The 17,641-nt window shown below is 36.2% G+C and overlaps 1 protein-coding gene across 1 annotated transcript in view; it reads left to right on the forward strand.

The window, feature by feature from the left end:
• The first annotated feature begins 2,155 nt into the window (after nt 1–2,155).
• LOC112572205 (histone lysine demethylase PHF8-like) overlaps nt 2,156–17,641 on the forward strand; it is a 32,085-nt gene continuing 16,599 nt past the window's right edge. The window contains exons 1-11 of the mRNA XM_025251777.1: nt 2,156–2,298; nt 4,666–4,751; nt 5,301–5,356; nt 7,795–7,853; nt 8,154–8,314; nt 9,129–9,270; nt 9,886–10,084; nt 10,443–10,547; nt 11,242–11,387; nt 14,895–15,001; nt 15,167–15,261. Of these exons, the coding sequence (XP_025107562.1) occupies nt 2,198–2,298; nt 4,666–4,751; nt 5,301–5,356; nt 7,795–7,853; nt 8,154–8,314; nt 9,129–9,270; nt 9,886–10,084; nt 10,443–10,547; nt 11,242–11,387; nt 14,895–15,001; nt 15,167–15,261 (1,257 nt within the window). The 5' untranslated portion in view covers nt 2,156–2,197. The remainder of the gene's footprint in view (nt 2,299–4,665; nt 4,752–5,300; nt 5,357–7,794; nt 7,854–8,153; nt 8,315–9,128; nt 9,271–9,885; nt 10,085–10,442; nt 10,548–11,241; nt 11,388–14,894; nt 15,002–15,166; nt 15,262–17,641) is intronic.

A 17,641-nucleotide genomic window follows, 5' to 3' on the forward strand; every position in this document is an offset into this window, starting at 1 on the left:
AATAAAAAAAGCTGCAGTTACAAGCTTTTCTCTGACAGTAGACTTGCTCCAGGGATTGATGAGACCAGGCTGGATGCTGACATGCAACAGATTTTAGAATTTTCTTTTAGTGCCTATGTGAACAACGTGATGTGAAAAAATTACCTATAGTATTTTTGCGTGCATGTGTTCGGGAAGCCAGGAAATGACTAGAGTTCAGTGCAATTTGTGCTTCCACCTTTCTGCTGATTCTCTTATGGATATTGTCCATGCAGAATGCCAGTTGTCCCTTGACCGGCACCTTTCGCTGGGGGGGAGCACATGATATAGAGGCGGTAGCTGACAGCTAGGGCCCACCAATCTTGTCGGTTGAGGGCGATAGCAGGTCTTGTGCAGTGTTCTGCAGTGGTTCTATATATGATCCATAGCATTGTTTTGCTTGGGTGGCTGATAGGGTTTATGATTTTGTAGTTGATTTTTTAGCACTGCTGTTTCCTTTTATGGGAGGGATATAATTATAGTGACTGCATGAATGCAAGTTCTGATGGTATTGTGTGCTAGTGGCATGAGCAAAACGCAGGAATACGTGTGTCTATGGGGATTATAAGTACGTGTTTCTCATCTTGCGATCGCTTAATATTCTTTTGTTCGCTTCTCTAAAAGGGTGCAATATCATCTGGGATTGACTGTTAAAATTTCCAGTGGTGGTCCAGCAAGAGATCGAGGACCTTGTAGTGTCGATCGAGTGCCATTTGCAATTCGTTCCCGGCTTTCTCGTGTTCACCATGGCTATTTGCCTTTAGACACCATGTATGCAGGTTGTGAGAAGGTGATGTCTAAAAATTTGCAGCGCGAGATATGGCGATGCGATGGAACAAGAATGTTTTATGACAAGGGGATTCCCAAAGGAGGCAGCCAGATAAATTAAGGTTAATGTTGGTGAGGAAAACCATATGTGGTTTCTAGAAGGTCGCGAACTTTGCTAAATTTAGTCAGCAGTGCAGTTTGCATAACAAACATATATATATATTAAAATGACCTTAATATATATGTTTGTAAATTTAAAAAAAAAAAACGTAAATAATTAAAGCTTAATTAGCTTGTCGCCATCCTTGTCTGATCGAGCGCTTTGTAGATATACGTGCGCAGTGCTTAAAACGCGAAGTCATAGGGAATATGCTAAAAATAAAAGTGTGGATGAGCGGATGTTGACTAGCAGCTTTCATGGTCATTCAATTTACTGTATATCGTCTTTTTTTCCTTTTTTTTTCTTTTGTTTTTTTTTAGCAGATCGACTTTGCCGTCTCTCGATCTCAGCTGAAAGGGCTTCTACCAGTCCGGAATATAAATTTAAGCAAACTCGATCACGATTAACAAAAATTGTGCAGATCGGCTCGAGGTGTAGTTACAATCTTCGTCAACTAACGCAGGACACTAACAGTCGCGCGACGCCCTGTGATCCGTGGAAACTGATGAAAAATGCAACCTCCTTTACCAAGAAATATGTCGATAAATATTTTGGTTTCCAGGGCGGTTGACAATTTTGCGTACAGCTCTCGAAAGAAGTTAAATTGTATGCCCTTTTGATCAAGTTTCTCTAATTTTTCAAGATGCATTTCAGTAAGATTTATTTACTATTGACGTTAATTCAATTTTATGTCATTCAATCCTACCGTTAAAAAAAAGAAAAGACATTTGCTCGATCTATAAATTATCGCCGTTTACTGAGATGCGCAGTACCCAAGACAGAAACCTTAAATACCCCAGAGCTTACAGTGACCTCCGCGGCAGTAAATTCATTTGATTCACTGTGTATATAGAGCACTAGAAGTGCAAGGTTGAATCCAATACCCTCGTCCCGCCATCTTTTACATTCCATATAGTACTCATGGCGATTAGCTATAGTGCTATAATATATTCGATCAAGGTGCGGATGGTGTGCAAATTCCTCTCATGCGCGCTCAATATTCAAATAGCCAAAGACTGAACGATTGACGATCACGATCGAGAAAATCGGATCTTATTGAATAGAATAAGTAGACTATCTACGGCGATGATGACAACAACAAAAAGCAAGAAGAACGAGGAGTATTCTGTAACGTATACTTCGACGCCGTAACCATGGACGATAAAAGCAGACGACAATTTCCAGCCGGAAATACCAGCATGCCCCTTCGCTGCTTTGATTGGATCTTCAAATACTGTCGTCAGCGGTGTAATGGCGTCCGAGGAGCCTTTGTACTGTACCTGTCGAAAGCCTTACGATGAAACTCAGTTTATGATTGAATGTGATGTATGCAACGACTGGTTTCATGGAAGGTAATATCAATATTTATAATTTTGACGTTTGTTTGTAAGCCTTTTTTATTTTTGCTTTTGTCAGTCCACTTCAGGAAATGGTAACTCCTTAAAATTAAGTTTCCCGCTGATTAAACAATTGATTCAGAAGCAGAGTGAAAGCAAGATAATTAAAAATATGCAAATTCCTACCATTTCGTGAACTGATTTTATATAGAGGTTTATATACAAATGCAATAATACGTGTGAACCGCTTGCAACTGAACAGCTTTATTGCTGTTAAGACGGGAGTGCGGTAGGAAGTAAATCTCTGATTGTAAACATGAATGACCTACTTTGTCCCGTGTTCCAACATTTTGGTTGGGACGATTTAAAAGACATCTGCATAGGCTTAGTTTTTATTTTAAGTATTTGACAGCATCAAGAATATGGTTGCATTTTAAAATAATGCGCTCGTGGTAGGGCTAATATACACTCAACAGTGTTGGTTAGTCCTCCCTATCCTCACACTTACATACCCCCAGTTTTCACCAGCAAAGGTAGTGCAGTGCTTTTACGTGACTGTTATTTATTGCTTAAAATGACTGTAAGGTATATATGAATAATTTTGGATTCTTTTATTAATATCTGAGTCAACTATTTGAAAAATATGCTAGTGTCTTGTATGGGTATGTATGTCTGCCCATTATGTTTGTATATGTGGTTGGAGATGCGAGCAGAAGAAAAATGTTCTGTCTTGGACTTCCTCGGACAGACAATAAAGTTTGATTTGATAACCATTTTATACATAAAAACTGACATTTTAGATTTTATCTCAATATTTTACCACATACTTTCAGTTATAGAAGATAATTATGGATGCTTTAAAGTTATTAATTTATTATCAAAATAGTTGTATTAAAACTGATAATGAATAAATGCAGTAATAGAGATGTAAAATTCATATGATGCAGCCAATGTCATTTCAGTTTTGGGCAATAGAAAGTTGTTTCTTGTTAGAGCAGTTGAACATATTAAATTGTGGCAGCATGCTATAATGAATAGTTCTGAGAGATCTCCTGTCATGAAATAAACCATATATAAAATATCATAATGCTATAATGTTATATGTTTTAAAGCTAACTTTATATTGAAATCATTTTAATTAGAATTCTTCATGCTATGAAGAAAATATCATCCTGCTGTTGCAATGTGAAATGCAGATGAGAACTTTTATCCACATTGTGAAAAGTCTTGGCATCCATTTGTGTGGGTCAATTTGACTTTGGTGTTGGGATAATGTACTCTACATCGGGTGAGCAAAGTATGTTAGGGCAATAAGGTTTTGGGTCAGAATGACTGGTGACCCAATAAACAGGCAGTCATTTTCAAAGTGTAATCAATTCATTTTACATAATTTATTAATTTATTCAGAAATTTGTATGGTGTGGTGTAGTTGCGGCCCCATGCTCTACTAGGGGTGAAAAGGAATAATAATAAGAAGAAGAATGTGGTTGCTCAGGTGACAGGGATAGAGAGCATACGGTCATTGGACGAAGAGCAGAGTAGGCTTGGTGGGATGCTAAAAGCACTTTGCAACCTGAACACTTTGAGTGTATATTTAGTGTAATATCAGTTAAAGTGTAATATCAGTACTTCAATTTATGGAACACATTATGGAACACATGGTTATTTGATTACTTTTTTAGTTATTGTAATAATTAAAAAAGAAGTCCTGTACTATCAGTTATTCAATTTCCTAAATGAGTTTAGGCAAAACAAAATACTGTGAAAGTCTGTTTTGCACAAGTGCGCATGCACACACACATTTTCACTTATACAAAGGTCTGTCACTGTGTAGAACTAAGGAAATACTGCTATCCATGTGTTTGGGTAACTATGTGACAGCCAGTTCACCCAGGGTTCTTGGTTGCCATCCAAAAATTTTTTCTGAAATGCATAAATTTTCCAACCCTTCTACAAAGTCTCAACCTAAAACTTTGCTCTTTTAGCTCCTTTGTTCTTATGGTTCTATGATCCCTTCTAACCCTTACCCCTAACTCATTCCCCAAAACCACCACTATACTGTCTTACTAATCCCCACCTCCCCATCAACTCAGCTGCTTCCATGGTTCCCTCCAAAGATGAGAGAGTGAGTGAGTTACATATGTTGTAATATTTGACAAGTTTTAATGCTTTTAGCTGGAAAACAGCAAAAAAATTCTTCTTCAGTAGATGCTGCAAATACAAGTAGTAACTGGTCTGTTGTACAACAAAGACTTAGCAGTGGCATTTACCATCAGTTAAAACATTTTGATGACACTAATTTTTTAATAGAATTTAAGAAATACCACCACTGCCCCTATCTTTCTTTGCTTATAGTTTTGTATGTTGTACGTTTTGTTTTAGTTGTGTGGGTGTGCAGGAACATCAGGCAGCAGATATAGAAATATACCATTGCCCAAAATGTGAAGAAACACATGGTCCACTTGTGTGTAAGTTTTATTTTCGTTAACAAAAGCTGTTTTTGCATTTGTTGCTTAATAACGGATGTTTTTCAGCATTTCACATGGAAAAATTCTTGTCTTTTGAACTCAATTTTTCATTTAATAAAAGACATTTCTTTTCTGCTTTCTTGCTTCACCAAATCTGCAATATACTAAATCTGTTTATATACCAAAACAGACAAATCAAGTTTCATGTCACCTCTGTATTTTTATTTCCACATGTTGACACTTCTATAAAACGGGGAAAAGACAGATATTAGTGTGTCAACAGTACTACGTTTTGTACAGTAAGGGAGAACAAATTATTTTCAGTATAAAACTCATTTATAGCACTGAGAAAAAGTGTAAGGCATGGTAATTTCAAAAAGATATCTTCCCTATTACAATTCTTTAAGAGTTCTGAGGCAGATTATGCATATATGGACAGGTCAGATGTGCCAGGGGAGAAATATGTCTATGCTTGGTAGTAGCAGACTATATATTTTTGGAAGATGCAATTTATATTTTATATATAAATATATATTTTGAATATTTCAGTGAAAAAGCGACGGAACTGGCATAGACATGATTATTCAGAAGAAGAAGATGGAAAGGTCAGTAAGTACTTTTATAAAGAGGCTCAGTTTGTTAAAATATTTCCTGTTTTATTCATGGTTAATAGTTTTTTTCATGTCTTAAAATTGGTATTTTTACAACACAACAAAGACTCAAAAATTTCGGACTACATAATAAGCAGAATTTTAAAAAACCAGCAGAGACATACATAATGAAAAGAGATAAAGATACAAAACATGAAATATCTAACATATAAGAGCAATGCAAACACATTATTCATTGGCATAAGCATATTGCAATGATGAATTGGTATTATTACTTCTAAGGCATGACAGCCTTTAGTTGGGGTATTAATTTTGCAGTACTGACTGCATCAACAAACAGGCCAAAGATCACCTGGACTATGATCAATACTTGAGGGCTAGCGTTTGTAATTATAATTTACAAAATATCTGCTGTTGCTAAATGTTATCATCACATTGCCTTTCAAGATTTTGAAGGGTATTGTATTGAGATTTCTTGTGTCCAGTAAATTACATTTAATTGATTTAATATAGTTAATTGATTGGTGCAGCAATTTAACTGACATATTTTACAAGAAACAAATATAATGAAGAAAACAAGACTTTGCCTCCTTTTTATGAGACACTTTACTTCACAGCAATCATTGAGTCTATTGCATATTTTCTTAATAGCTAAAACATGCAGATTCCTATTGTCATTTGCCTTATTTTTGTTACACTTTGAGGCCAACTCTTAAGATGAAACTGGCAGTCATCTGCACTGCATCCACAGGGCCGTACAGCTTGATGTAAAGGGGCAACAGCCAGATCTCACCCTCAGTTCAGGAACCTAACACTCCTGTAGGATATGCTCTGCATCTCCACAGGAGCACATTGAGGATGATACCAGATGTAGCTTCTGGTATAGACGGTGCTTTAGTCTGTTTTGGCCTGTCCTGAGGTGGAAAATTATCACCTGGTCTGATCTGGACAGATGATGGTAGCTGTCTGGTGGCTGGGGTAGTCTGTGCAAGACCTTAATAATGGTCTTCATCTCTGTTATGCTTGCCATGTATTTGTTCTTTCTGTCAACTCCAAGTGTTGCGTTTCTATCAGCCCGCTCATTACCTTCAGTACCACAGTGTACCAGCGGTCCGGTGGCGCAACGGTTAGCGCCTGTCACCAATACAGTGAAGGTTGGCTGCCCAGAGTTCATTTCTCGTCTCGGGCACGCTGTTCTTTCTCTGCACGTGGCATCTGTTTACAGGGCTGGCTGCCTGCTGTAATATAGCCTCAGTTGCTGACACGGCGTAAAACACCAAATCACACCCTCAGTACCACAGTGTGAGGGTATCCACTGCTGTACCGTTTTTAGCCAGTTAATATTTTAGTACTGCTGTCAGCTTAGGTAGCTGGTTATTGTTGGTGGTTTTAAGCACAGGGCATCTGTTAGGAACACCTGTTACAAGTCTGAGTTTGCTATGCTGCTGACAAGTGTTCACTGCACAGAACAAAGCTTTGACTCTGGCTTTGTAGCTGGTGCAGTGAGTGCTTCTTGTTATTGCCACCTACTGCCTCTGTTTGACAGGGAACTAGATCTATATCCCAGTTCCTCTGTTTGAGATGGCATGTATCGCTGACCCATCTGTGTAAGCCTGTATCCCTGTTTCTTGAGAGTACTTTTAGCTTGGCAGACGGAAGGATTTTTTGGTTCGAGTCTAAATTTCTTCCTTTGATTTGTGCCATTCAGTATTTAATGGTAGTAGTTGTAATAATAATAATAAACTTCTGTAATGTTCTTTCTTGCTGGTGAAGGCGAAGTTAGTGTTCCTAATTCATGCATGGAGATAACGTAAAAACACCAAGACAAAGTAAGGCGTTGGCATAGTACAGGATGTCCTGATATGCTTACAATTTCCTTTTTTTTTTTTCCTTTTTTTTTTTTTTTGTAGAAGAAAGGAGAGCCAAAGAGTAGTGTAGCATATAAATAAAGGCATTAATAAATAATGAAGATAAAATCAAAATTTGGAGGAAGGGTTTCAGCCTTTGCTAGTTAGTATAGGGATATGGCTTAAATATCTTTTTTTGCAGATATAGACTTGAATAGATTTATTATGCTCTTTGGGCATCTTAAATACAGAAAAAGTGGACCATTATTAAATAACGTTTTGCTGTTGTTTTATTACTAAATTAGGAAGAAAGGCTAGTGTAAAGTTGTCATCACACATGTAGGACTAGTCATTTTCTTATGCTTGTGCTAATAAGCTGTAGATTGGGTCAAAGTTAAAAGTGATATCAGTACTGTATGACATGTTTAAGCACATCTATGTTGGGTTGAAATGGAGTAAATGTAGTGTTGAAATTCAGGTTAGATGGCTTGAGACATCATCTCTACTGCAGCAAGATTTTGTATGTTCTAGTTAAGCACAGAGAAACAAATAGTATTTATATAGCAGTGATTTCTTCAATTCCAGGCAGTGCAGACTGGGACAATAGTCTTTATCAAAGAACTGAAAAACAGAACTTTTCCAAGGTATGACGTAAAATGCAAGATTGTTGGTGCTTTGTGTGTATGTGTGATGAAATAGATTTATTCTTTACAAATATTTGTTGATCTCAAGAATTTTATGTTTCTCAGTTGTGCAGTTGTGACATATGCCATTTTTGGAGACTTTAAACAATTGAATCTTACTGAACTGAACATACCTGTATATTTTCCTGAATGAATTGAAGAATAAACACTGTAAAGATGAAAAATAATTTGGTAATGGCATTTAATTTTTATAAAAATGTACTTGGGTCAAATAAATTTAAAAAATTTGTTTGCATCCAGTGGAGATGAAATAATAAAGCGAATGAATGGCAGTGATATTACAAAGGAGTACTTCCACCAGCATGGCTTTACAGTACCAATATTGGTTGAGAAGAAAGAAGGGCTTGGCATGATTCTGCCACCGCCTAGTTTTTCAGTAGAAGATGTGGAGAAAAAAGTTGGTAAGTTAGATCTTAGAGTGACTTCTTTTCATTATGTTCAATTTTGATTTGATTAATATCATTACTGTGATATAAGTACATATATGATATATAGATTCTGGTTATAAACAAAACAAACCCTATTGCAACAACATATGCAAAAAATATTTCCAAAATATTACGAAAAGCTTTTTGTAGTTGAAAATTATAAGGTATACAGTAGTTTATTACATTTTATTACAGGCCTTTAAAAAAAAATCGCACCATTTTGTAATTTGCACAGCGTAGTCTGCATGAAACTAATAGTGCTCATTTTCATTAAACTTAGAGTATTTTTATATTTCATTGCTAAAAAGGTAATGGTAAAGGTTGCAGAGTCTAATGGCTTTAAATGAAGTGAACTTTAAGTGCTTCACATCTTGTGCATTGCTTTTAGAAGGCAGCACCCAACCCTGTTGTCTCCTGCTGCCACCAGTTACCTAACTTAATAATAATAAAAATGAGCATGTGTATATAGGTAATAATGTAATACTATAGTAAATCATGTACCCGTTGCCACTGGATGGGCAGCAATAGTTTTTCAATCACAGACCACGAGTGAGCAACTTTTGCTCCCAGGCATAGCACAATAAGCACCAGAAGAAGCCTCTCTTTTGCCTTTTGAATTTGTCATATAGCTTTAAATAAGTGTATGGCAGTTTGTAACACACATCTTTAATTCAGTATAGTACAGTCCACTTTTCACACAGTAAAATATTATGCTACCTTTATTTTTATTTTGCTTTTGTATATTCTTATTTGTAGAAACACGTCCTGTACAGTGTTTCTTTTCCAGGTTCACTATATGAAATTGACGTCATTGATGTTGCACGACAAGAAGATCACAAAATGCTCATGAGAAACTGGACGGAATACTTTAACAGCCCTGATCGACAGAAAATCTTGAATGTTATAAGTCTAGAGTTTTCAAAAACAAAGTAAGTATTGTCAAACCTGTTATGAGATATCATTCCTAAAAAAAATGTATCGACTCAAATTATCTATGATGGCATACCAACACAGATGGCTGGATTTATATGTCATAGGTTGTCCTATCTGCATAGTGGTCTTTCCAGAAGATTGAGCAAAAGTAAATTCCTATTTACTGAACTGTCTGACCATATGAACATGCGTTGACAAACAGTACCAGTCGAATAAGAAATGTTTGTTTTGTAAAAAGAATTATGCCGGAACACTGTTTTAATAATCATGAAATGCAGTATGTTTAAAATGTAAATCTTTTTAATCAGGTCTTTCTGTGTCCTTCCATGGGCAGTCATTTTCTGATGTTGAATTTTGAAATTCTTTATACTACGATGTCCATCACTTCTCTCTCAGTCTTCAACTCTAGCTTGAAAACATATTTGTTCAGAAAATACTGCTTGTAAATGTGGTATTGTTTGAGTATATAATGCTTTTCATACCTACTAGAAGGAAAATGTTCATTGTGTTTTATGAATAGTGTACTTGTTTGAATGTGTGTCTGGTAGCAGCGGAATAGATATCTTAAAAAGGCTGATGTTGGTATCTTTATGATAAACATTTTGTTTTAGATTATCTGAAATTGTGGACCCACCAAGTGTAGTGCGGCAAGTGAGCTGGGTATCCACATTATGGCCTGACGATCTTCCTGAAGAAGCAGAAGTGGCGCGTCCAGAGGTGCAAAAGTACTGCTTAATGGGTGTGAAGGACAGCTTCACAGATTTTCACATTGACTTTGGTGGCACATCAGTTTGGTACCATGTGCTCTGGGTAAGCAGTCCTCTTATTGCATACCAGTTTAACTCAGTTCTGATTTGCTTATAATTTTTAAAATGAAAAAGGTATAATAATAAATTTTCAATAAAAGTTTTCTTTTAAAGAATAAGGCACAAAAGCGTATTATTTTAAATCTTTGATTCGCTTTGTTTATATCCAAAGTGAAGAAGGTTTGCTGCACAGTTGGTGGAGAAATTATTCCAGTAAAAATTTTTCTTACTATTACACATTAACTATTACTATACGGGTGTTACAAAAACTCAGTGGTCAGTTGCAAATATTGCAAAGTAAACTTGCTGTATACCAAAAGCAAACCCAACTGTATAAATAACCTTATATGTTTATTGTGTAGGGTGAAAAGGTTTTCTATCTCATCAAACCAACACCATCAAATATGTCTCTCTTTGAAAGCTGGTTGTCATCTGCCACACAGAGTGAGACATTCTTTGGAGATCAAGTAAGGAAGCTTTGTAAATTTATGTAAATGCAGTCTTCACAGTGACTGTTTAAAAATAACATTTCAGGAACATTGTAATGAAGTAGCTTTCTCAGTGTCTTTCTCACCTTTATTTTTTTTAGTTTTGCATTCTAGACATTTAATTAAGCTTTATATTGTGTTTTTCATTCTTTAGTATACTTTTGTAAATATTTGTAACATTTCATGGTTTCCTACTTGTTAAGGATGAAGAAGATATCTTCACCTTATTCCCAAAGTACTTTCGATCACCTTCACACTATAACAGAATTGTTTAATACATTGTAGTCAGTGTACACACTTCTGACCACAACTGTATTCTTTTAGCCTGAACATAATTTAAAAATAAATTCACCAAGTTTACTGAGATGCTTTCAAAAAACTCTAAGCGTTGGTCTTTTTACCAGCTTTTGAAATGTATAAAATTTATGTTCTTGTGATGTACGTAATGTATGCTTACTGTTATATCAGATATGTGGCTCAGAAGCCATAATGGATAAACACATTTTTCTAGGAACTGACAATAATTAGAAGGATGTAAAGTAATGGTATTGTATACAAATTATTTAAATATCTTTTAAAGATGTCTTCAGAGTTACAGTTATGATATATTTCCATATAATTATTTATCAAATCATTAAGACCATGCTGAATTTGTCTTTGTTTTTGTATAAAGGTAGACAGATGCTGGCGATGTGTAGTAAAACAGGGACAAACGCTCTTTATTCCAACTGCCTGGATCCATGCTGTTTTCACCCCAATTGATTCCTTGGTGTTTGGTGGAAATTTTCTCCATAATTACAACATTCCATTACAACTTGAGTGAGTTTTATTTTTAATACTTTGTGATGTTTATTCTCTTTGGGTCATAAAGAATACACATAGTTTAGGCACTAAATACATTTTTTAAAAGATAATTTTTGTAAGTTTCAGCATTAAGGTGTTTTAGGCATAGTGTACTGTTGCAGCTGCTGTGATGTGTTTTGTGTGTGTACATAGTTACATATCCTGGTGGTTAGTGTGTTTCACATTGGAGCAGATCATTTTTGTATAGGCTGCATAGGTCAGCCAGTCGCAGTCAAGGAAGTGAAGGAATGACAGACATTTTGTTTCCAGCTTTTTTTTTTTTTTTTTTTTTTTTTTTGTGACACTGCAAAAATCATAGCTTTGTGACTGACATTAAAATACAGGTAGAATTTTCATAAACAAATTTAGATATTTTTCCTATATATCAAATTTTTCCGAGTCATGGCAGATTCTCCTAAGCTGAAATGTAAGAAAATAAGTTTTTCAGTTTAAATTCAATGAATTTAAGTTTAACAAATTTTTTAATTTGATGAAGTAAAGTTCAAGGGGAGAGTGAAAATGTTTCCTTTATGATAAACTTTTCTTCTGATGTCACTTAACATTGACTGGCTTGCTGGCCCAATTTCCTGCTTTGAGCGAATGTTAAAAGACCACAGACAGACTGCTTATTGAAATGCAAAATAATCTTTTATTTGCCACAAAATACACATATCAGCCATTGTTATAATGATTTTTAAACTGTATCTTTGCCTTTCAAAAAGGAATTATATGGTCATCTCTAAAAGTATAGTTTGTGCTAAAATCAAGTTGAATTGACATGGTTCATGCACGGAGGGACTGCCATATCAGAATGAGAATTGTACACAACTTGCATACCATGTATTCTACATGTGATATCAGCACCAGGAGTACTTTTTAGTGCTTGCACATGCGAGAGCTCTCTTTGGCCACTTCTTGTACCAACTCATCGCCAGTCTGTTGCTGTGCGCAGGGGATGTTAAATTAAACCCTGGTCCTGACCAGAACACACAGATGTCAAAGTCTAATAATACTGCAGGAGGGACAGATGGTGACAGCACAAGATGATGGCGACATTGTTTAAGCGACAGCAAGAGAAACTGCTAACTGGTTTTGACTCTGTGCAATCACAGCTCACATTGGTGCAGGAGACTTTGAATGTGATGGGGGTGGACATTGGTGAACTGCATTCCAGAATATCTCGCTTGGAGAACGATAGTGAAATGAGAGGTGAGTGTCAAAAGGCAGTTAATGCAGTAAAAGACATGGAAGAGAGGATGCAGGAATATACAAAGACCATTGACAGCAATTTAGATAAGTTGGAGGGACTACTCAAGAAGGGACATCTGAAATTTTGAGATTCCAGATTCTGAGAATGAAACCTTTAATTTATGCATGCAAAAGGTGGTGGACATATGTGGTGTTATTCATTTTAGATGTATTATCTGGTTAGTATCAGACTTTGTTGGTGTACACTCCTTGGGACCCCAGCATAGTGGAAAAATGATAACCTCCACCCCATAATAGCTTGATTCTTGTGATGGACTGATAAGATGGAAGTGCTGACAAAAGGGAGGAATAAACTTTGCAAGAAAAGGGCCATAATTGCAGGTGATCTTACTACTCAGCAGCAGCTATAAAAGACCACAGGTCACAAGGTTTAAAAGCATATTATGTTGGAGAAAGGCTAGTGGTGGCAGGTCCTTGACATCATCTTCATGACTACAAGACTACACGGTGTTGAAGAGTCAATATCAGACACTCAAGCCTGTGAGAGAGAATTTCAAGTACCTGGGGACTACATATCTCAACCCCTTCACCTGTGTCAGATGTCACAGAAGCCTCTGTTTCGCTATGAACTAATGCTTTTTTGCCTACATCCGTGCAACATTAGTGACTGAAACTGCTATAGGAAATGGGGTGAAAACAGTTCATTAATCTCTAGGGTTTCCCCTTACCATTGACAAGTTAGACACCTAGTTTTAACAGTTAGTAAAGCAGTTACCCCTCATCCATCTCCACCAGGAGGTAAGCGAGAGACATGCATGCAAACCATAGGCATGTATCTTTGTTTTTCTTGAACCAGTGCTCAGTCCAGACTAATAGCAACGCAGATAACAAGAAACAAACTCGGCTGACTGAGAGCATTGGAAATTGACAAACCACCAGAAGCCAGAGTCATAATGTAACCAGTGCTAACTCCCTGGTTGAGAATAGGGGTATGGCCGGCCCTTTTGTAATATTGGACCTTTTATAAACTGGAATGAGAATGGACTGCTATGAAAAATTTCAGACCAGAACTTTCTCTCATTTGTCTGCTCATACAATTTCATCTGCCTAGATGAAACATTTATTAAACAACTGAAGCCAGTCACTTTTATTGGTGTATTTTCTAATCTAAGGCATAACAATATTACAGTATTTTAGATGCTTTGTAAAATGTGTCATTGAACCAGAAGCATTCACTAGGTGGGAGTTTGGGTAGTAACCAGCCTACAGAGTAGTGTTGGGATTTTGACACAAGATTTAAATCGCTTTGATTCATTTATGTCAAGTGTTTCTGAGAATGGAAATGTGGAATGGGTGAGTGTCTTCTACCATACGAGGGTTTTGTCTGTTAGAAAAATTGTTGTGGGTATGGGAGAGGGCAAAAGTGAAATGATTTTAAACAAGCACCGTCAGTTTACTCTGTTAGAAAAAGCTCTTGCTGCAGCTGAAGGAAATAAATCATTTAATGTAAGTGAAATAATCTTAACATTATTTTACAGCATCTTTATTGAATGAGTAATAACCTTTGGCTTCCTTAGTTGGTATGGGGGTATGAATGTGAGGAATAGGAATATGCTTAACAAAGGGGTGAATGTGTGTAGGGAGGCAAAGAAGCTTGCATGCATTGTGTGGGACAAGGAAGAGGCCACTATGATTCAAGGCAGTTTTCCCATATGTTAACCAGCAATTACCAGCCATTGGGTCATAGACCAAGGTGCCCAAGTTGTCAACTGGCAGGGCAAAGATGACTGTCATTCCTTTGTCCATAATTTTGCTGAATATGGCTTAGCTAGGTTGTGAGTGCATGTTTGCATGTGTAAGAGAGAGACTATTTGGGTGTGCAATTGTTTGTTGGGGGTGAGTGTGGGAGTGATATATTTATGTAAGTAAATGAAGCATGAAACAAAATAGGAACACCCTGATTTTGTATACTGTGTTTGTGTATGTGCATTTTTCTAGTTTTCTATAAATGCCTGTGCGGCCCTATGCTCCACTGGGGGCAAATAGGAACAAGAAAAAGATAAATGCCTGGCGGCAAAATACACTATTTTATCTCACTGCAGATTTTGTGAACACAGAAAATTGTATACATTAATTTCAAGAAGCAGTCTTTAGGCTTTAAATCTAAAATAAATTAACTTTTTTTATTATTTTGTTTCATTTATTTGGAATTCTTATGCAGTAGAAATAAATTTTGCCTGAAATCCTAATTCATTAAAAATTCTGTCAAATTAGGGCCTATGAAATAGAAAGGCGAGTGAAGACACCAGAAAAATATTTGTTTCCTTCCTATGAGACGGTGAACTGGTATGCTGCAAAGCATGTCCTGGATGTATTAAGAGGTAATGCATTTACTATATTGACAAAAATCAAGAATTACAATATTTGTAGGTCCACACTTTTTAAAATATTATGAGAAGTTCTATGTCATTCTCTTATCAAAAGTTGGTTCTATTTATTCCAGGAAATACATTAATTTTAATACTAATAGTTTATTTTTGAAACAGAATGTGCAGAAGACAGAAGAAAACCAGAATCCTTTTATGTTAATGGTGCCATTGCACTTGTACAGCATTTGAAAAAATGGACTCGTCGTAAAGATGTAAGTAGTTTCTGGTTATAAGTTCTTTTACTATATTCAGTTATGTCATTAATTTACCTGTGATGTGCCTACTGTCAGATAAATATTTAGGTTTTTAGAATTATCAAACATTTATTTTATATATATAGATTCAGCATAGTTTTTTTTTTCTTTTGAACAATAAAAAAAATGTTAACAATGTTCCTGGGGCAGTGATCCCTGCCTAAAACAGCTTTATTATAATATATTGCGGCAGCTTTGAGTCTTTACCTTTTTAACATACATTTTTTTTTTATCAAAGCATCAGATAATGCAGTTGTTTAAAAGAAAGAAATAAAAATAGAGCAAGAAAATGAAGTACAAAATATGTTTGACTAATTAAAAATGTAAAATAAATTACTTTGATGCATAATAATTATTACATCAAATAAAAAAAATCAGTATTTATAAACAGGTAAGTCTTTTAATTAGTAATTAAATGCTGTCCTGAAGTCTGAATCACAAATGTGGTATGAAAAAGAGTTCACTGTTTTAGAAGTGCAGGAGACCATACATTGTCTATATCTGACTTTCATTGTTGGTGGAATGGACAGAATGTTAAAGTCAGGTGAGGAGCACAAGTGTTAAACTGGAGTGTGAACAGACAAAAGATGAGGCAGGGAAAGAGCCAATATGGACTCCATACCAGAGATGAAGAGCTTATAGTCAGTTCTTGCTTTCAATGGCAGCCAGCAGAGAGTATGCAGGAGCTTGTCTGGCATATTCAGATTTGCCTGCCTTGAGAAAGGATTGAGTAGCTGAGGTCTGGACTTTCTGAAGCTAATGAAGCAAAAGATGGGAGTTTCTGCTTTCGTTAAGTTTTAAATTATTTGGGGTCACCCATAGTCATCTGCAATCTGAAATGCAATCCTGAATTCTCTGGATGCACCTCTGAGTGGGAGAACAGATGGTATATAGCTGACTAAAAGAAACTGAATGAGCTTGAATCAGAGTGGAGAGTTGCTTAGTGTACACGATAAAAAGAATAGGACCAAGTACAAAGCTTTGGAAAACTCATGAGGAAACAGGAACTACTGTAGTACAGACATTCAGCCATCCACCATAACTGGGTCTCGTCAAAAAGATAGGATTGAAACCAGATACACCATACAGAGTATGAAGCATGTAAATGAGGATGGCATGATCAGTTATGTTGAAAGCAGCAGAAGGATTTAATATGGTCAGGAATGAGACATCATCTCTATCCAGAGCAGACAGGATATCATTAGGCACTTTAAGCAGAGCAGTTTAAGTGCTGTGAAAAGGGCAGTATGCAGACTGCCATGACGAAATAAGTGTTAAGGTACGACAGAAACTGCTTGAGAATTGCTTTTTCAGTGACCTTTGATAGAAATAATAATAATATAATAATAATAAATGTGTGATTTTTATATATAGTGCATACTTATGCTCGCAAGGAGCGTGCATTTGAGACAAGAACAAGACATGGACAATATACCAAGAATGGAAAGATAAACAATAGCACAGATGACTAATAAAAGAGGTGCAGGGTTGGGAGGGAGTATTTTTTTTTTTTTGTTTTGAAATAGCAGTTTCACTAAAGCCATTTTGAAAATAAGATGGCAATGTGCCAGAGAACAATCATTTATTATCTTAGCAGGTTTGACTGAAGTATGCTGGTTTTGAACTCAGTTTCAGAGATCAGCTGATAAGAATGAAAAGAACAATTTTAACAAGCACAGTGAATCTATTGAGTATAGCATGGGCATCAATAATTTTGAATATTAAAAATCTCACTAAAATCTTTGGGCAATGTATCAAACAGAATGACTTGGCAGCTGAGATGTTCGATCATACCAACATATAAGTAATTGTAAATCTTAGTCTCCTGCTAGACCCACAAGTACTAATCAGAACCTGAAAGAATGCAGCTTTTGCTGAATAAACAAGTTTACTGACAGAGTATTTGTAATATTTAGCTTCTGCTAACAAATAGTCAGCCCAGACTTACACCGCAACCTCCATGGTTGCCTATACTCTGCATTGCATTATGCAGCCCTCCATAAATGCTGGAGTACCATGGCACATGCTTGTTTGGGTAGACCAAATCATGCTTCTCAGGGGCAAGAACCTACAGTATGGAACGAAGATCCGCTACAAGTTTATCAACAGAGCTCGAGAAACAGCTTAGCCTGAAAATCATAGTGAAACTTATGACATGTCCATGTCAGAGATGGCAAAACACTGGCATCCATGGTGGGTCCAGGGTGGCTGGCTACTAGATCCAACAACACTCTAGTGATCTGATTGAAGAACATGAAAGCGTAACCATGTGAATCACACAATCAACAGGCTTCCCCTAATCCAAAATATAATATTTTTGCTCAGTATCACACAAAGA

This window comes from Pomacea canaliculata, linkage group LG9 (assembly GCF_003073045.1).
Source record: "Pomacea canaliculata isolate SZHN2017 linkage group LG9, ASM307304v1, whole genome shotgun sequence".
In the NCBI taxonomy this organism is placed as follows: Eukaryota; Metazoa; Mollusca; class Gastropoda; order Architaenioglossa; family Ampullariidae; genus Pomacea; species Pomacea canaliculata.